General features: G+C 42.1%; 1 protein-coding gene across 1 annotated transcript; it reads right to left on the bottom strand.

Moving 5' to 3' along the window:
- Positions 1–435: 435 nt before the first annotated feature.
- Positions 436–11,154, bottom strand: LOC124361116 (matrilysin-like). Its single transcript, XM_046815151.1, has 3 exons — positions 11,012–11,154; positions 4,920–5,515; positions 436–512 (listed from the first exon to the last, which is right to left on the bottom strand). The coding sequence occupies exons 1-3, from the start codon at positions 11,152–11,154 to the stop codon at positions 436–438; spliced, it is 816 nt and encodes a 271-aa protein (XP_046671107.1).
- Between the last annotated feature and the right edge of the window lie 10,217 nt (positions 11,155–21,371).

Here is a 21,371-nt window from a genome sequence, read left to right on the forward strand (position 1 = left end):
ACATTGCTTACCAAATACGTTGATGACCTTGATATCCTCCCCACCATCCGCCTTTACGTAAAACCTATGTGAGGTCTCCAAGGCTAGACTAATGCTATTGAAGTGTTTGTGAAAACTCATTAAACACATCGAATGACCAATAAACGCAACCCTTTTTACCCTTAAACAGTATTCCGAGAGAGTCACCCCGGTTTTTAACAAAACCCACAATCACACACTTTGAAAGATCACAATCAATAAAGTAAACAGACTTAAGAAAAAATTCCCGTTAACGAGTTTATAGGCTCCTTGCGTCTTGGGATCCTCGTAGGCTCCAGGTCCATAGCCGTTGATGGGTCCTCCATGGTCTCGGTCTCGGTCTTGTATGACCGTACCTTCCCACAGTACCCCTTATATACTTTTAAACCTCCAAATTAAGACCAATCAGAGACGAGTTTATTCCGACCAATGAGATTTTTTAGCAGGTGGTGCTTCCCCCTCCACCTTCTCCTCCCGTTCGTATGTGAGAGGATCTATCAAAAAAGAGACATAAATTGTGTCACAATCTCTCACATCCCAGACGTCGCGATGGGATGTTAAATTAGCACAGTCAATGGATCTACACCCTTTAAATTTTCTGTCCTTGAACAAGCAAGCGTATACTCCGGCTTTTTATACCCTTTTTATACCCATTCAGCTTCACATCATCCTCTCTGCAAAATCTAACCCTAATTCTGTCAAAAACCCGTCACATCATACAACGCGCTATTAGGTGTGAAATTAGCACAGTCGAGGTATTTACATATCTTCATCTTGCCGTGCTTCCACAAGGAAGTGTACACTCCGGCTTTTATACCCTGCCTATACCTATTTAGAGCCTGTTTAATAGGACTATTCTCATCATCCGTGTCGTAGGCCTCGGGCTCATCGTTTACCTCAAAACGAAGTTCAATTTTGGTAAAGTCCTTAACATCGTAAAAGTCGGTATAGGATGTAAAATTAGTACAGTCGAGGTGTGTCCCAATATTTTCCTCTCTTCTTCTTCCTTATAACCGCGAATGTATAACCGCACCATCGTTGCGAGAGTGTTCAACACTGGGTAGGTAATGTACATCGGCGTAGGAGTCGCTCAATTTATACCTAACGATCCCCACCACCACCACGATCCCCACCACCACCACCACCACTATTACATCATACGTTTTACGTTACCGGTAAGCAGGGTGTACGCCATGTGGGAGTCATGCAGGAGGAGACAGTACGCCGTCGTGTTTGCCGGAAAAATTATTTTTCGCCTCAAATTCCAATCTCACGTCTACTGGTCCCGACTTGATCGAATCGTTCTGTTTAGAACAATCAATCACATAGAGCGGTGGCGCGGGACTTGAATTTTTCAAAATCAACGGTAGGCGCTCCCGGTTTCTGATAGTACGAGCTTTGGAATCTTGTAAACATCTCGTAAAAAATGCACAAGTCACCGTGGACATTGTCGTAAGGATAATATTGCGAATTCAAATACAGTCTTACATTTGTCAGGTCGCAACGGTCAAAAGAAGACGCATCCTTTTTCAGATCATTTTTTCTTCCTGTCTGAAATGCCAAAACAACGTAGCGGGGTTTCTCAATTTGAGAGCTCGTTTTTTATCGTCCAACTCTGACGAGTCGTTTGTGGTAAAGAGGGGTATTCGTGAATTTCCCAGGACCGAAACGGCAGGTGAATCAGAGTATCTTTCTCAATAACACGCAATAATTTCAATTTGTAACTGTCGGATACAGTAATGTGTGGAACACGCCAGTAGAGCGAGGTTATTTCAAAGTCGAGGTTAACCGCATCCGTGCTTTTGACCGCATTAATGTCGGTAGCCGACCTCAAGATAATCAGTTCCTGTCTGACATTGACCACGATCTTTTTATAATCCTCGGCAAAACCCAGCAACAGTTTTAGAGGCACTGAATATGTAAATTCACTGGCCTGACCGGTTTCACCCGGACCTAGCCAACATGCATTCAAGAGACCAGCCTCCTCCTCTTTCCTGATGGAAATCAGTCCTTTGATTGTACTTGTAATACCTACATTTTTCACCCTGTCAACCTCTATACCACCGATCTCGTACCTTATATCGTCGAATAAAAATGCAATAGCGTTGTTTATTAATGTAACACTGACCGCGGCCCCATCTGCCTTCTTGGCACGCACTTTTCCGCTGATGTGTAAACTGCTTTCGAACGGTGCTGTAATTATATCCTGTTGACTGATTGGAATCCTGATTTCGTCGTTATTCTTTAGAGTTGACGAGGCGTACGGTTTGTGAGAGTGAAACTCCCAACCGGTTATCGCCTCATCGTACTCGACGGCCGATTCTATCGATAGCAGAGCCATACTTAAAAACCCAGCGATCTAATAAACTTGATGTTCTTAGGTGTTAACACCGCGGTCTTTTGTGATCGAATGAGGGGAACGGTGTACGGCACTTCTCTAAATACTAGGCCCATTGCCGTTTCCTTATGTGTATACGTAACGATAACGGTTCGTTTCTAAAGTTTATCAATTCACCGGTCTGGTCTTTGAGAGAGACAGCTATATTGTTCACCCTACGGACGTTCACAGGTAAATAGATGACTGTGCTCGGTTTCTCGACTATTTTATACCCTGGAGCGACTTCAGGGTAAAACTCATGCAGCACGTGTCCTTCTACACCGTTTTGAAAGGATCCTCGGGCGATATTACACTCAACACGTATCGTGTTTACCGTCATAATACTGACGGGGAGGTCGGACATGTGGACTCTATTAGGCTCGAGCATTTTCGCGGTGAAACCTAGTACAGGAGCTAGGGATCCCGATATTTCGAAATGTATCGCTTCACTGCACGATACTTCGGACCTTTAGAGTGTTATTGTTTGCCTTAAGACTGAACGTCACGCCTCCGTCAATGTGCGACTTGATATATTCTTCGATGTTTTCAATTTCGTACGACCCTTCATCTATTACTATCTCTTTACCGTTTCCGTAGTGAAACTTGTCATTTACACCCTTTTCAATGTTCGGAATTGTATAGTACGTGGACAGGTCAATTAGGCCGATTTCGTACTCCCCATCGCTCAAATCCATTGGTGGAAAGACCTCACAAGATACGTGCGGGGCCACACCGCTAAGTGAAAACATTATTTGCTAGAAACTTCAAACACAAGTGTCCGCAGACTACTGAGTCATCAGACTGTTTACGCTCATAGTTATACTGTACACTGACACCGGACCCAAAGTAAGATACGAGTTCTACCGGCGGTCTCAGATTACCAAAACTGTCAAAGTAGTACACTCTATTTCCTAGTTTATTATAACAGACCCAGTGCGTTCCTTCACCTCGTGAACTGTCCAGATTTACTATGGCCGACTCGTACAGCCGCGGGGTCTTGGGCAGTGTGTCCCTCATGTATACACCTCGAAAGTTCGGAATATCGAGTAACCTCGCGTAACGGATCAATTCGTGGTTTGTTAGAGGTTTTATCGGTATCGAGATTGTTGTTTTTTTTTTACAACACCTCTTCCTTTTCCTCACCCCACCACCACCTCCCCTCTTTGGGTAAGGTTTCAGGTAGAGACCTCGCCCTTTTGACTTACCCCTCCCTCGCTTTGTCTTTGTTTTTTTCTTTCTCCCACCCCCAAACGCTGTTTTAGCTTTCATGGCCGCAGTCACTGCTAAGGCCGCAGCCTTTTCTCCTACACTAGCGTCTCCTGATTTCACCCTTTGCCAAGCTCTTCTGGCCAATTCTTTGTCGGCCTCTCGCCGGTGTTCCAAATCCGTATATTTCGAGTACGCTATATCGTGGATTCTACAGAATTCGTCCAACTTATTAATACCCTTATCGCCACGTGCAAGTCTCTCAGACAACCTGGTGCCTGGCCCACAGTACCGAAAACCGCCGGGGAGGTGTAACTCAACTGGTAAAGCGTCAACAGCACGATTTATTATGGTGCCTACAGCGGGCAGTGCGTTTCTCAGCGCGCTGGTCACTATACCTCTGCCCCGCTTGACAGCTCGTTTCACTCTGTTTGATTTACGCTTGTGATTCGCCATTTATATACCGTATCACTTTATACAACTGTTTGAGTAGCGATTCACGCACACAAGTAATCTGCAGTACGTCGAAGATGTCCGCCTCGGATTTCGTGACAGTACCGGTAAAACTCGTCAAACTCCAGCACGTAACTGTCTGTTATAAAGTAAATACGACCGTTTATATACCTGAATCCACCCTTTATAGATCCTGGAACACCTGGGAGTACGCTTGAGGTCATCCCTAACATGGTGCCTGTGAGGGTGCATTCCTTCAACTCTACGACAAACTTGTCATCGACAAAGAAGTAGGTCTTACCCATATTACTGTTTAACGCTGCATTGACTTTCTTAATTCTGTTATGTACGATTCTGCTAATGGGTCTTTGATTGGACAGTCTAAGTGACGGGTAATCTATAACGTATAAAGTCCTGTCCACAATCATGACTACGTCTCCGTCCGGTCTCTGGTACACGGCTGAGACATTATTAAAGTTCGACGGTAAGAACGTCAACCACTCTGTAATTATCAGAGGATTGGTAAACTCTTCACGCGTTCTATGGGCTTCGTTCAGGCTGAGTATCCAAACGTATTTACCGTAAAAACGCGTACAGTCTGTTTCTCACTACTAAGAACGTGTTGAGTTTGTGCCGTAAATTACAAATGTCCCAATTCTGTAGGTGTAGGCGTGGTAGACCTAGTGGTAGTTGATGTTGTTGTTGTCGTAGTAGTAGTGGATGTTGTAGTGGACGTGGAGGAGGAGGAGGAGGAGGGGACAGGCGGTCCGTACAAAACCTGAATTGCAAGCTGTTCGTCTCTGTCCAAATCAAATTCGTACAAGTTGTTGATACCCGATGGCTGGTAATAGGACGGAAACATTACGGATCGTAACACAGACGAATGCTGAAGACCGAGAGCATGGCCTATTTCGTGGACCATCACTGTAAAGAAACGAAGTCTTCTCCGGTGCGGGTATATTCATTGTAAAGTCCCAGTCCTCTTCGAAATCAAGGTGTATATCCGATTGGTTCAGCCACGGTCGAGGGAGAAAAGCGTGGCCGAGAACACCGCCCGGACCGTCAAAATCGTAACTGCAAGTGCTTTTAAGGTAGTACGCCACGTGTTTCTTAGGGGAAATCACTACCATTATAGTGGGATTACTGTAACTTCTACGGAATTCGAGAGCAGAGTGCTTGGAGTACAAGGAAAACGCTCTCTCAACGATGTTGGCATACTGGATGCCAGAGCCAATCATGTTCCACGTGACCCGAGTTGAGTTCCATTTAACTAATGGGTTCACGGAAAACGGGGCTATGCCTTCGTCCGAGTTACCGCATCTGGGTGTGTCCATCAGCTTCAGCGTCTCCTCGTTTTCATATCCGGTCACCTGTAGTCCGAACGTCTCCTGAAACCTCGTAATGGCGTCCTTAATATTGTTAGTCAGCGATGTTTTCGTTGCTGTTGAGATAGCCGTATTTCTCCAAGTACAACAAAGTTTTATTAGCAGCTATCAGAGGAGCTACACACAGAATTAATACCGAGAACCGCATCTCGCCAGGTTCTAAAGTAAACTGACGGTAAAAATGTCAACAACCTACTTATATCTCGATCTCACCACCCTGCTCACCGGGTCTCTAAAGTATGGGTTGACAATGTTGAACCTGATCCACTCGTCTTTATCGGTTAAGTGTATAGCGTCCAGCGTCGGAGCCAGTAGTTTGTACATACCGTAATAGACTTCGCTCAGTACTCTCACTAGGTAATTCACGGTCACCGCGTCACTCATGTCGGTAGGATCTCTCAGATTAGTGATTTTACCGGTTTGCGCGTTCCAATCTTGCACCGCTCTGGTCATGGCGTGTTTTTGAAAGTATTTGAGATTAACAGCTTCACCCTCGTATAGAGGCTCTTCAATCTCGCTCAGACGCTTATGTCCAAAACTCCAATGCCCGTCTTTGCCCATTTGGGGTATACGACTATCTACATACCGTTTAGTCGTAGCGTCCTTAGGCTCGACTGGCCATCCAACGCTGCAGAGTCTGAAATTATTGAAAGTAACGGTTAGAATCTCTAATACTCTTCATAGGTGTAAGAGTATGTAGTTGTGACAGAGTGACGGCATCGTTTAATCCTTCACCATCGCTCAGGTTGATTATTCTTCTCTTTTTAGCGTCTATTATCTCAGTATCGAACGTTAATGTTCTTTTATTTAGCGTTCGCAAATTGACGGCATCCGCTTCGTTCGTAGGGTTAGCTACGTTAGGTATTCTGTTATTTCTGGCATCGAGTTTGAGTGTCTTGAGCATAGACCGGGTCATATCTGTTTTAGTGCCATTTAATTTCTTGTCCAAGGTCTGCAGGTTTATAGCGTCTAGACTCTGCTGGGCGTCGGCCACGTTACATAACCGCTTGCCCTTGATATCGTAATCACCGTCTACCGTTATGCGAAACCCGACCCCAGGAGGGCCTCTTTTACCGGTCTCGCCACCGGTGCGACCAAACTTGTCCACGCTCATTTTGAAAACTGTAATCTAAGAGAACATCCTTTACTTTTTATACCAATGCTCTATACCTGGAATTTCCTCTACCACGAATGAGTTTCAACTCCCTCAACTCTTCCACGATGTTTATAATTTCGTTTTTATGACCCGTATTACCCGCCTCAGCTGAACCTATTAAAACCTTTAATCTCTCACACAATTCATTCGGATCGTCGTAATACACGGGATCAGGGTTTGACATGTCCTTGAAGCCTTTGCCCGAGTAAGCTTTGGGAAATAGTTTTGAAATGACAAGTTCGTATTTTGTCGATTTGTTACGGTTTATGGTACTTTTATAATTGTAACCTCTTTTGTGAGCGTGTGTCCTGTTCAATGTATCCTTGTAAGTGACCAAATCAGTTTCATCGTAATGTAACGGTGCGCGTTTTTTAAAGACCAATTCGTACAGACCTTTCGTAGGTTTGTAGTACACATCATCTATGACTATACTGCCGTTACTATCGAAATTTAACACTTTGTTTCCAATCATTAGTGTGCCGTTATCATAGCGTGGTCCGTATATGGAATCAATCTTTCTTTGACTGGGAATGTCCTTCATCAGTGACTTCATGTACTTGACTGTAAGTGCATTTTGGAATGTGTTTTCCACCCATTGTGAAGCCTCTAGTTGTCCTTTAGCGGTGGAAAGGATATCGCTTGCTTCGGGTAAAGGTGGATCACTAGTCTCCAGCACTTCGTCGTCCTGTAAGTAAGCGGATACTCTCGGAGATGATGTTACAGCGGGAGAGAAGAGTTCCTCTTTTATCTCCTGCTGCTCTTCCTCAGGTTCGATTTTTATATTTTCGGAATTCTTGGTTTTCTTTCGCAGTTCAGACAGGAGTGGTTTGTACTGGTTTTCCAGACGTATCTCGGTAGACAGAGTCCCTTGTTTAAACTCCTTATACTTTCGCCTGATGGCCGTTCTCAACTTTGATATCTCGGCTGTAAGCTGTTTCTCGTTCCGCTCCATTTTTATCAATGATGCCACCATCTGTCCGTTTAACATTTATATACGCTTTCCTCATTTGCTCAAAAAACATGTGATACATCAATACCTCTGCACTCATCGTATCTTGGAACGAAATGAACCTTCACTCTGTCGTCAAATCTTACCTTCTTCTTCTTGTTTGGCTCCATATTGCACACTGACCGTGTCCGTGTTGAGTTGACACTTTTAACTACGGTAGTTCGACTTGTCTGAAAAACATTGCGCGTTTCTTGTGTTTTCTAAGGTAGTGTATAATGTCACCAAGTGACGCTACCGTACCCAGTTTTCCTGAAGTAGACTGATCTCGGTATTTGCACTTGCGCTCGTGATCTAAATACAAACGTCCTCTTCCATCCGTCTCTCCACTGCGGGATCTCAGCCACCGTGTACTTGTCATTCTCTACCGTCTTATCCATGTACTCTTTTAACCGAGCGATAGGGTTCCTCACCCTACCGTGTATATGGATCAGGTATGAGTTGAGTAGCCAGAACTCACAAGGATTGGCTCCTGTAAATCTCCTCCACGCCTCAAACTGATCACGGTTTGTAATACTATACACTCCGTCCATCAGACTTATTCCGAACATTTCACAGTACATAGGGACAGTTGGTAAGGCCACCTTTAGAAATTCTGAAGTAAAGAGGCTCTGGCACAGATTATTTACAGCCGCAAACTCTTTGTTTCTCTCGCCTCTCGGTAGTCCACGTGGGACCGGCCCGTACGCCACGTTATAGCTGATGTCGCTGTAGCATTTCGAGGCCAATACTTGTCTGTAGATTGTAACGGGTTTCCTAATAGGTATAGTTCGCTCCGTGAGAATGATGCAACGTGAGGTGTGTGGGACTTTACAAGCGTACTCCAACATCTTTATACAGACTTGGGCAAAGTATATACCGCCGTGTGCGTTTCTCAACGGTACAAGCTTACCGAATTGGTCTGGAAACGGTCTGAATCGGGACAAGAGGTTCTGCGATTCCCGCACAGTACACTTTAACATGTCTTCGTGGTATACAACGAGTTCAAACGGTACACCTTTCTCTTGGCTCTTTTTCAAAAATTCTATCCAGATATCGCGGTTATAAAACCGTTCGCTGGACGAAATCATTAACAGAATTACAGGAGGAATGGTTGCACTGTACTGTCCTTGGCGTTTGTGTCTCCAACACCTTCTATTGAAAAGGAAACCGTGTGGTGGTCGTCTGCTACAGTAATTACCGCAAAATTTTTTCTTGTCCGGGTAGTACCACGTACACAGATTTGAGTTGACTTTGTGGAGTCTCTGGTCCGAGAACCCTCTGATGTCGTTATAAGTGTAGATCCTCACCATTATAGATCTTGAACAAAACTGTCTATACCTACTCGGTACCTCCCTTTATCAATGTCATCGTCCTTGCTAATGACGATAAAACCGTGTTTGTCCTTCCACGCCATACTGCACAACTGTTTGAATTTTTCAAATCTCATATCGGTATTGACGTGATCACTGTAAGCGTGGTGTAGATTCATATCATCCTGTTTGAAGAGTATTATGAAATTTGCATTGTCTCTGACCAGCTGTTTCGGTACGTGACTGTAGGTTTGACCGAGATAGAATGTATCTACGTTCTTGTGCCTCCCCATAGCAAAGTAACTGCGGATATTGCCGTGCTTTTCGCAAGCTATATCGTCAAAAATCATCAAAGAGTTTTCCTTAGCCTCGTCCGGTTTAATGACCAGGGAGCTATCGTCGTACGCGAAATACCCTACTTCCTTCGGTATAATTTTAGTCAGTAATTGATACTTTGGTTGGTACAATGACTTTGAAAATACGTACACATTCTCGAATCGTAATCCGTTCGGATCGGTGATCAGATTGAATAACACGTTTGTTTTACTACAGTTTGAAGGACCTACAATTAAACCTCTTATCGAGTCTGGTAAAAGCGGACCGTTTTTTGTTTTTGCGACTTAAACCGCTACCTATATACTCGTCCATGTTGTGGACGTTAAACGTCGTGGCTTGCTTTACGAGCTTCATTTTGGTAATGACGGTTCCACGGTATTGCATCATGTTTTATAATTTACTTTCTTTTTTAGGTTTAATAATATCTTTGGAGTTTACCCAGCTATTGTGAGTATCGTCAAAACCGCGCCACCGCACCAAGACCTTGGAGCCTTTCCGCCGGAGTACTTTATCAACGAGATAGGCATTTCCTGTTGCGGTTCTTATCAGTTCCTGTTCATAGAAACCGCCTTGCAAAATATCACCTCTTATGTCTTGTAATATATACGTTACAGGTTTTGTAGGTTTTATCGCAAATATTGTAAATATTTCATTTGACCAGTTGGGTAGATATCCTTTTTTAAATACACCTTTGTATTTGCTAATTCTAACCTGATCGCTTACACGGAATTTGGGATTTTTTGTTTTAACCACTTTATTATGTTTATTTATGCGGGCGAGAATCTGTTTTACGTGTTTTCGTCTAACATCTTTTGGTTTCATACCGATTGTCCTGTGCACACTACTGTTGTACTCCTTGACTATGTCTGGTAAAATACTTAACCACTCGTAGCTACCGTGTGCCGTAAATCTCTCGTACATTTTTTCTTTCAGGGTTCTGTTTAGACGTTCCACAATAGAAACTTTTCAAATGTGATTGGGTAGAGTAATGGTTAATGCTGTGTTTGTTTAAAAGTTTTTTAACGTGACTGTTGTACCATTCTTTACCGTGGTCCGTTTGAAAGTTTTTCATCTTGTGTTTAGACAGTATAGGTTCTAGTGCATGCGCGACTTCAGCGCCGGTCTTGTTCTTTATAGGAACGGCAAACGCAAATTTTGAGAAACAGTTTAGCATCGTCAGTATATACTTGTAACCTCTGTTTACTCTCGAGTAAGGTATCATCTCTACAAGGTCGGCTTGATACAGGTCATTAATTCCTTTCAGCGTAACCCTGCGTCTGGGGTAATTACGCCTAGCCGGTTTGTGCAGTTCTTTCGCTATCGCGTCCATTTTGTAAATGAAGAAAAAATAATCTGTATACCGGTATTTATATTCGTCTAAGTGGTGTGGTTTGGAACACCCACATCGAACACTAGCATGCTCGATGCCCAGGTTAAACAGTATTTGATTTTGAGGGCCAGTCCAGAAGTAACTGGTTGTCGCCCGGTGATCAAATACTGTCCCATCCCTTGTTGCTTAGACGGTTTAGCGGAGGCAGTTGCATTTACCTCTCCACGCATTTTTTAGCAGAGACCTTCTGCAAGTCCTACAGCGTAATGTCCTGTCTAGATGTTCAATATCATCGCTAGATAGCGAAAAAGTAATATACATGTTCCGTATGGATCAAAACTTCCGGCTCTAGCGCAAGGTTTCTTTCCGTACCGAGAAGGTAACTGTTGGGGGTCATACGGTATCTTATCAAATGGATAATGGAGGCGTTGGGGCGTAGACTTTCAAAATACATCCGGAAGTAAGGTTCTATAGCCAGACCTGTGATGGCACACGTTAGGTCGCAGTAAGAGTGTGAACCTCCAAGTGGTGTGTACAGTACACACTCAGCACTGAGGCAGTCATATTTACCGTGCTCCTCCATGAGAGCGTCCATGACCGTTCGTGGTACCTCTAAATTCATAAGGGCACGGAAGTCATTACGGAACTGCTTGACCACGGTTTTTTTTTTTTAGCGAGGTCAAACAGGGAGTGTGGCTGGAATGGTCTAGACTCGGCCATGGTTTGAGTTAGAATGAAACACTCGCACCTCCCCGGCGACATTGACTTGAGGTCATGTGACCTCTCCCTTCCATAAAGCTCTCGCGTTCTGTAACGCAGTCAGTCAGTTACAATGTTGGCAACTGTGCTGGTGGTATTGTGGCAGTACCTCGCCAAGGAGCTACCGCCTCCACCGCCACCGCCTCCTCCGCCACCGCCTCCACCGCCACCGCCTCCTCCGCCACCGCCTCCTCCGCCACCGCCTCCATCGCCGACCGCTAAAGGTACGTAATACTTGTTTCAAAAGTTTACTAATGATTTTCAATCAGATAGATACTCAGAGTATCGGATTTTTTTCAGCATCAGGGTCTCGTGTCCCTTTCGAGGGACCTATAGAAGACTACGACGTCGGGTGGTACTCCGACGAAGAGGAGGACAATGCAATGTTCTTGAAATACTTGGAGGCTGTAGGTAAGTCCTTAAGATAGTCTCTCTCTAGGTCAGGCCGTGCCAGTGGGGTACCTCCAGGGGTTCTGTCGTACGCACAACATTCAGGTCCCAGGGCTTACAGAGTTTAGGCCTGCCTTAGAGACCTTCATTCGTGACCCCAGGGCTTACGGGTTTTACGCCGGCCTTAGAGGTCTCATTCACACACAACATTCAGGTTTACGGGCTGTTAGGCCGCGCCAGTGACCTTCATTCGTGACCCCAGGGCTTACAGGTTTTACGCCGGCCTTAGAGGTCTCATTCACTCGCGCTTCCAGAACCCCTGAAGCTGTCCGGGGCATAGCCTTGTCATGTGCAAGTCTTTAAGAATCAATATATGGAACAGGACTCACGCTTGCGATTGGTGACGGTGATAGTGGGGAGTATGAGGCTCGTGCGTCTTTATAAGTCAGTCAGTTAGTTAGTTAGTTAGTGTCAGCATGTCAGATGAACAAAGAGTTATTACCTTGACTTTGAAAAAGTTCACTGATATGTGGAAGGCGGGTCTGTGAACTTACGGAGGATCGGAGGAGTGTACTTAGAATAGCAGAGGAGATGCGAGCGAATCGACTAATGGGATCAGAGTGTAGTTACTTGTAAGTTTTTAGCCTTTTACTGTAACCGAATGGTAGAGTTTCATACTTACCTTCGTGTTTACGTTTTGGTCCAGTCACTTTAAACATTTTAGTCTCTTCTACGGTAATTATGTTTCTGTCTTTAGTACGCCTAATGCGGTTCTCAGTGATCTCTAATGATTGCTTGCTTTCAGAAAGTACCATTTCTTTTAATTTTGAAAAATTTAGTTTTTCACTAGTTTTTAAATTTAGAGTAAGGCCTTTTATTTTACAAACTTCAACTAGTGCGTTTTTATTAGTGGACCAAACAAGATAGGCATAAGTCTTGGGGCCTCCGGAAACAAATTCTACTATGTATGAGTCTGGACCATAGTCGGCCAACTCGTCGGTCATTTCGCCCAAGTAGTCCTCTGTGGGGACACTGTACGAACCTTCCTTACGTATGTACAATACACTATCGGTATCATAGTAAAGTACTTGTTTGCCTATTCGATCTAAGTAACTGTACAGCTTAAGTCTAGCGTGTGCGGTGGTGAAGGCCGCGAGCACAACATTTACGGTTCGCAGGGATTCACCGACTTCGTCTATGTTCTGCCAGTTAACAAGGAGGACCTCTTCGTTAATTTCTTGAATGACGTTTACTTGTGTCCCGGGACTTGTTAGTAATTTAAAAAACTCGTCGGGTTCTCTAATGATGGAAGTTTTAGTTTGGTTCTCCCTCTGTCCGAATTTTCCCCAAAACGAATTTAGCATCAATTTTGCGAGAGAGCGAAGACCCCCGTTTTTTTCAATTTTGGAAGGGTCGAGTCTGACACCTTCGTGTTTATAATAATTTTGAATATACACGGCTTTATCCTCTTCTGTGAGGCACCAGGAGGGGTAGCCCGATGCCTCCTGTTTAATTTTTAGAAACTTATTTACAAAATCGGTAAAAAGGCCACCGTCTTCGTAAGTAATGATTTTATAATCCCAAAGCTCGTACATTTCTAAGATGGTATACCCCTTCTCTACAGCCTTTCTCATTTCCTGCATCGTCCATGTCCCTGTCAATGCTCTTTCTTCGGTGCTATGATTACAGTCTGTGTTTAGCATTTCTAGACCACATGTACGGCATAAGACAAACATTAATTTATTGTTCATACGTGTAGGGAGGACGGGATGGTACAAATTTAGCGGAGGCGATACTTTACATTTTAGGAGTCCTTCGGCCTCCATGCCTCTTTCTCTACACTCCTTGTCACCTACAAAGATTTTTGGATGGGATAAAACATAAGGCAAAAAACTTATTGACAAACGGGTACAAGGAGCAAACGTCTACATACTGAATTGTTTCCCCGTCCTCGCACTTGTGGAAGGTTTTAGCATTACCTGTCCTTCCCCCGAAGAAGGCATCTCTGGGATTGAGCGGGAGTGTGTTTAGGATGGGGAGAGAATTTAGATAATCCAATTTTTGTTCTTTCTTTATTTTATTGAATTCACACTCCCACATTTCAATTACTTCATAGTCGGATGCTCGGAGACGAGCCATTTTAGCTTTGGTTCTCTCGAACCTTAAGTGCAGGGAGTCTGAGGGATCATCGGGCAAGGATGCTTCCCTATCGTATCTGAAACATTTTGGGCACCCATGGAAATAACAGCCCTGAAATTCGTATACGCGCTCCCCGTCAAAACCGTCTACTTTTAATCCCTCGATTTTTACTTCTCTTTCCCGTCCTGCGTGTTGGATCCTAATACCGCGTTGGTCTTCCTCCCAAGTAAGCCATTGTAAAGCAATAGGCGATTGGTTATCAACCATACGGTATCCGTTCTTTGGGACTAGGCCAATAGTGTTGGGTTTTAAGAAATTCCGTCTAAAAACCAAATTACAGGCGCTGGCTATGGTGACGGCTTCTATGAACGGGTCTACATTACATTCTTTCAAAAACATGTTTCTAAACTTAATACACGCTTGCGCCAGTATCTCCACATCGGAGATACAGTACTCGACCAACTCTTTTTGAAAGTCAAAAACTACATTTTGTTTAAGTTGATCGTTGTGCCAATTTTCAAAATCTTTGTAAGACTTCTCAAACATTGATTCAGGGCAATAGTACTCCTTGGGTGGTATGGGGCCTACATAATTTTGGTTTGCCAAAGTGTTGAAAAGATGAGGGAAGTAACCCTTCTTCTTCTCCGGGGGGAGATCAAAGGCTTTGGGTAGTGCAGAGAGGGCCATGGGGAAATAATTTAGCGAATCGATAAATCTGACGTTATCTAATTCCATAAGAATGACTTTAGTGCCACGCATAATTAGCTCTGGAGTGAATTTTGATTGTTCGAGAACGTACTTTAACAGAAATTGAAAGTCGAAACCCTGACCGTTATGAGCCATTACACATACGTTTTTGAATTTTTTTCTCTCCTCCATTACGTAATCCATGAATCTTACTACAGGGTCTTGTCTAAACACACGAGTGCGGGAGGTACAATTTTGGCAATTTTCCCCACCAATGCATTTCCAACAAAATTGTTGAGAAACACAAAGGTTAACTTTATGAACTCTAGATTCTTCCGTTAAAATTTCATCTTGACGGGTCTCTAAATCAAAGAAAATGAAAAGAAAGTCTTTGGTTTTGGGTTTTCCTGTGTCGACCCGCATGTAGCACTGGTGGTTTGGGGCCATGAACTCGTTACAGATTTTACAAAACACTTCACCGCACACATGTTTTGACTTACGATTGTTCAAAAACACAAGTCTTTGGCACTGTAAGCATTTTTTTACCGACTTACAACGTTCACTCTTGTGGGCCGCGAAACAAATCTGATTTTTCATGGTCATGTTACAGTCAGGGCACAAAATTCCCCCATGCTCCTCTTTACAAGGCGGAGAAGAGAAACGGATTGACATGCAGGACAGATATTTGAACACCTATGTACACCTTTGTGGTCGTAAGGGACATGGCATGCTTCACAATAGAAACGGCACGCAAAAGCTGCAGTTAGGCTAGTTATTACATTATAATGGTTTTCGTGATACAACAAGTTAATTTTGTACAAAGCACTTTCATTATTACCATTAAAATACACTTCTCGGCCTTTACGGTTGTAGTTATAAACTGTAATATTATATTTTTTGAGGTGTTGGTCTTGGAATTTATTAAGTTCGGGGACCCCCGCTCCCTCTTTCGGTATTTGAACTCGGGCTTTCGCCATCAATTTTTTCGCCTTTGTTGTTTGTCTCGCGCCTTTGTCTTTTTTTATCAATTCATACTCGGGATCTTTTTTAGCATTGGCCTTTGCTACCACTATAGCTCGGGGCAGACACAGACTATCGCTATTCTTAATGACTACGATACCTCTACGTGCTTTACATTCTTCTTCAAAGTTATTATAAAAACCTGGTCTTACTCTAGCACTACCTACAGGAAGATTAATTCTAGTACACTCTACTCTAAACGTATCAGCTGACTTTACGGAATCGGCATTACTTTGAATTATGCCACCAAAAATTTCGAATAAAACATCACTTTTGACTTGATGAGCCGGCCGAAACGCTACATAACCTGGCTCTTTGGTTTTCAAATTTAAACTGTGAAGTGTAAATCCCAGGTAGTCTGAATCTGAACAGTTTGATTTTATGTCATCGACTAATTTGGAAAATCCGGTTTTTATCCAGTCTATTTCACTTACGTTATCTGGTACTGTATTAAATTTGAAGGTGGTCTTGGTACCGTAAACTCTGTATCTTTTTACATACGTCTCGTATTTTCCTAGTACTTTTACAGGATCCAGTTCCATACGAGACTCTGGACCCACTTCAATAGGTTGAGATTCCATTGCAACAGTAATATATTAAAAAATAATATCTGGGTAACTAGGTAGGTAAGCACTGTCTTATTTATTTTATATTAGTAATTAGCGAGGTTTACTTGTCTTGATAATTTTACACAATGTTGTGCAATATCAAGGAACAGAGCGACATAGGTCTTACCTCTTTGACGTTCACCTCCAGACTGGCGAGACAGGGAAATCTCTGCCGACTGTGTAGAACACCGGCCAATCAGAGTGCTTGGCGGCTATTTTAGACCAATCAGAGACGCGTTTATTCCGGCCAATAGGAAGTTTGCGGTTGCAGTCGTTACATGTCTGGTTTTTTTTTACAGGTAACCGCAAGGGACCCGGAGGCTGACCACGGTGACCACTGATTATGTAGCAATAAATAGCTTATCTTTACTGAGTCGTTTTATTTGAAATCCCCGCCGAGAAAAAAGTGAGGTTATGTTTACGTGGGCACAGCCATAATGGTTTTTTTTTTTGATCACGTGATACATGGGCGCAGCCATGTTGGAATTCCCTCCGTCCCTCGTTTCTCCCTCACCGGACCCAACAAATCACCGATTTTACCGAAAAACAACAATTTTGACACCCAAAATCACCGATTTTACGAAAAAAACAACGATTTTGACACCCAAAATCACCCCAAAACACTAGGATAAGAGTGTGAGGAGGGAATTTCTCCCGCACATGAGGGAATTTCTCCCGCACATGTGGGAATTTCTCCCGCAGGGGGCGGAGCTTAGCCGCCATCTTGGATCACGTGACCCCCTCTCGACCAATCAGGGCGCGGTCCGCAAAGGGCGCAAGGTCTACTGATAATGATGGCCTCATTTTCGAACATCTATTATAAAAAGGTGCGTACGCTTGGCCCAACCTGATTAATTTTGCTTAAAACTAGTAATGTATTATACTGAATAAAATCGATTTTTTGGTACTTGTTTCTGTTTTATTTTAGACTTTGATTATACCAATTTTCTCAGAATTAAATTCTCTACAATTAATGTTATTACCAATTTAACAAAGTTATTGTATATCAAACTTAAAAAAACATTGTTTCGTGCCCCAATTTTTTGCATTTAACCCTGAATCCCTCAAAAACTAATACAGGTACAGTTCTGAAACCTATTTTATTAGCTTTATCAGGTAAAAATACATAAGAATCCACGATATTTCTTAGTTAATTAACCTTTCCAAAAGTTCAGTATGGCTTTATTTTACTCTTTACCCAGGAATTCAGGCGAAATCTTTCGCTAGCTGTAACTCGCTAACGAAGCATTTTCGGACCTATGTTTATATAACATTTTTTCATTATTTTTACTAGTACAATGTGCTGTAGAAGTGGGGGGAGAACTTCATGAATCACCCTGTATATACGTCCTCAGCATTACTATTGAAACGATTTCCCAGCGATGGGGAACCATAGGAAATAGAATTAAAGTTCTGTTATACTTTTTCAACTTATCTTCCTTGAAATTAAGCGCCTTTCTTTAAGTTTCCGTGTTTTTTTATCATCTCCCAGTATTAAAGTTCTTTATTCTTCAATGTAATGCTGACTCAAGTTACAAAAACCTGCTCAAAATCCATTGTAACTTAATTTATCAATATGTCTCATAGATTCACTTCACTTTCCATTGTATATTCCTATACTTCTAGTTTATGTCTTGTCATCCATGCCTTCATTGTCATAATCCTCTAGTGGCATTGTATTCCGCTTTACATCATCGAACTTCTTTATGTTGAATGAGCCATTGGAACAAAGTTATGATATTCTTTTCAATTATATCCCTCCCACTCTGTGTATTTCATCTTCCACGTCATCTCGTTTGTTTTCATACGTATCCACCATCCTATTCATTCTTTCAGTACTTTTCTAACAGTCCTTTGCCTTGCAATTATAAGTGCCATTTCAGTACTTATTCGATCACCTTAACTTCGTTTTTCTGCAGCTCTTCTTGTATTTGTCGTCTATCACGCCGTAATTGTGTAATCTTCTACCAGTGGTGAATGATCAAATCAAATTTGTGCTAGTCTCTCTCATCTTACTTATCCAATTTTGTTTAAATCATTTTTCATGGAATCCTATTTCTTTCTTTCAATCTACCTCTCTTCTTATCGTGCAGTACTCTTCTTAGAATCTATATTTTCGTATTTCAGCTCTAGGGCCACGATCGCTAGCTGCGTAGCCGTGTTACATGTCTTTTTAAGCTACACATAGTGCATATATCATTTATACTGAAGATACACCAGATGAAAGAATATATGTTACTCTTTGTTTTTCTAACAAAAAGAGAATATATATATGGTAAGATGTTTGTGTTCATCGTCGTTCGTTCGTTCCAGTGGCCCATAAGGCCACTAATAAAGGGGATAGAGGATAGGGATAGGTTGAAGTGCTTCCCACCAAAGCGATTTTACGAAATATATGATATTTCTTTGGGTAAGATAAGGGCTATGCGTTGGATGAGAATAAACTTCCCATCCGAAAGGATTATTCATTTTTGGGTCTGGACATCAGTGTGATGCCTGTCACAATGAACAATCATGGCAGAGAATTTTTGGGATAGTATGGTTTTTTACTAGTGGAAATCCAGGCAATGAATAACAGTATTCAATGCAGAAGTCTACAGTATTGCGCAAAACTAGCCAAGCTCCGCCGAGCGATAAAACTATAGACGCGGGAAGCTTACGAACGAATGTTGCTTCTACACAATAATAAGGATTGTGACAGTTTTCTGTATAACATCCCTAGACACCTCTATATTTTAACCAGAATAGGCATTTTAAGAAACGAATATTCACCAATGACAACGCAATAGTCAATCTGGCAAAGGCCTCGAGCCTCTAGGAGGCCTTGGATTACCAGGGTCTGATTTTGTTTAACCGAAAGTTTCTAGATGCCGGGTCCGTACACCATGAGTGTCGGTAGAAAGATTCTAAAGATATGGATGCTCCTAGAGGTCATGGATAATCAATGGCCAGTATTTCTCGTAGGCTTAAATATCATAGAGGTCCAACTGCTAGAGGCTGGAAGTGCCTGAGAACTCCCAGACGCTGAGAGATACATAAGTACATTAAAAGCCACGTAATAGCTAATGAAAACAATATTTTTGGCCTTCAGTCACATAATGTTATCGTAGTTCATAAGGGACCAGGAGTTTTGGTTATTGAATAACCTGGTACCTGAACGATTCTAGTCCTGAATGTACCATATACCATATCTTGGATAATCTAACTTCTAAAGCTTATGACAAAATGATTACCATTTTAAATCTAGGGAACTTAGTCTCTGAGAGCTATGATATCTGTATCTGAGTAAGAATCCCTATATATGTTTACATTATACTTCTAGAAATATTTGTCATTTAGTTTTCCGGGTATCAAAGCTTTCAGTCTCTAGAAGTCACCAGCTCTAGCAGCTCTCGGCCTATTGAAACCACTGGGCCTATCAGACCTTACTGTTATAGTAAATTCTGTGTTCTTGGAAACTTTCTTTCTCTAGAATCTTTCTATCTATAGTTTTCAGGTATGTGGAAATTCCCAGCTTAAAGGAGTTTCTTGGTTTCTACAAGCCCTTAGGCTCAAAGTATTTGGCATAAATAGCTATGCCAAATGCTACTCGATCTTAGATGGCCTATAACAGCTGTTGGCGTTTGGAATTTTCCAGTTTCAGGGGTATCTCAATATGTGGAGGCTTGGGGAATTAATCTTCAAGAATCTCCCGAGAATCGAAAGAGGCAAGATGTAACGAGAGAGTTATAGAATAGACGAACAGACAGACACGCTAGCGTGAAAGATTTTGAACTGCCATTTTGGTTCAAAAATCAACAGGGTTTTTATATGGGCCAAGAGGGCCCCATATACCAAGTTTCAAGTCTCTAGGACTTTTCTATCAAAAGTTACAGACGGACGGGTAGACGGACAGACAGATGGATGGAATGCCTTTTAACCTTTCAACCCCATATCAATATGGGTCTTCCTTATACCAAGACAAACTTATGTATCTATGTACGTAAATTTCTAGGACCTATCAAGAGTTGGACAGATGCATAACGGACTGCCAATTACATCTTAAGAATTCCCTATCGAATTCTTAATACATAATCATCGTATCTCTTTGTAAGTATTAATTTCACTTTAAACATAAATTATTATATAAATAAGGTAACAATGTTCCAAAATAATAGTGATATCCATATGCATCAAACAATGTCGGGTTAGTTACACCATTTAAGGGGGTCAGTGCATCCTATCCCGGTACTTGTTAACTTATGTTCCTTTTTCAAGAAAACTACTAAAGACAGTTATCTTCTGTTTATTTTACTTGAAAGATCAGACCTTCTAACATATTTGGAATGTTTTTAACTAAAATTTGGGCATGTCCTGATTTGTTTATAATTTAATAAAATAAAGCATTTAGTTTAAAAAAACAATTAAACTAATTAAAAAAACATTTTTTTTGTCAATTAATTAAGATCAATTTTTAATTCCAGTGATGTATCTAAGTTATATCTATAAGCAAAACAAATTTCAAGGTCGTACCATCATTGGTTATTGAGAAAAAGGAACATTAGTGTTAAAAAATATAACTTTCGGAAAATCACAAAAATATGAAAGAAAAACACATTTTATTACATAGAAAGGTAAATATTTACATTAGTATTTTCCTGGTGCATATGATGGTTCATCCCCCTCTTCCTCTTAAAATTTGTCTTCTAACTTCCTTTTGTGTAAATTTTTGCCTTGCTTTATTTTCTTTTCCAGCTCATCCTCCGCCTTCTCAGCCTTCCGGATGCGCTGTCTGTCCAGTGTTTCCATGGTCCCAATCAGACGATTCCCTGGTTTTAGGCCACTGCCCGTCAATATTTTGCAGATCCCAACTCCTCCATCATTAAAACTACACACTGCCAAGTTTACTCCTAGTTTTAGTATCCCTAGCCGCACAAAAACTCTTTTTGGGATGTAGCTCCACATAATATTGTTGAAGGGCTCATTTGTATTTTGAGTCTTTCCCCTCAAACATCTAGCCAGTAAACTCTTGTCTGACAAGTCTTCAAATATTGGTTTAGTAAAAGACATGATGTCAGGTGGCAAGTGGAAGTGTTTGGTATGGTCGTAAGTTTCCTTCATTTTCTCTGCCTTGCGGTACTTACACCACGTCTCATCATCATCAGGACACAGACCATGCTGTGGATCTTTCATTTGAAGATTTTATATGGTAATATTCTCCCCACACAGC

The sequence above is a fragment of the Homalodisca vitripennis genome, chromosome 4, assembly GCF_021130785.1.
Source record: "Homalodisca vitripennis isolate AUS2020 chromosome 4, UT_GWSS_2.1, whole genome shotgun sequence".
Lineage (NCBI taxonomy): Eukaryota > Metazoa > Arthropoda > Insecta > Hemiptera > Cicadellidae > Homalodisca > Homalodisca vitripennis.

What these genes read in the sequence shown, in the direction of transcription:
- LOC124361116 (XM_046815151.1), bottom strand. Translation starts at nt 11,154, where the DNA reads ATGGACGCTCTCATGGAGGAGCACGGTAAATATGACTGCCTCAGTGCT. An exon ending in ATAGAACCTTACTTCCGGAT is followed by an intron (nt 5,516 to 11,011) that starts GTATTTTGAAAG and finishes TTGTACTTGGAG; the next exon opens with AAATACGGCTATCTCAACAG. An exon ending in ATTCGTCTGTGTTACGATCC is followed by an intron (nt 513 to 4,919) that starts GTAATGTTTCCG and finishes CTTTTTTGATAG; the next exon opens with ATCCTCTCACATACGAACGG.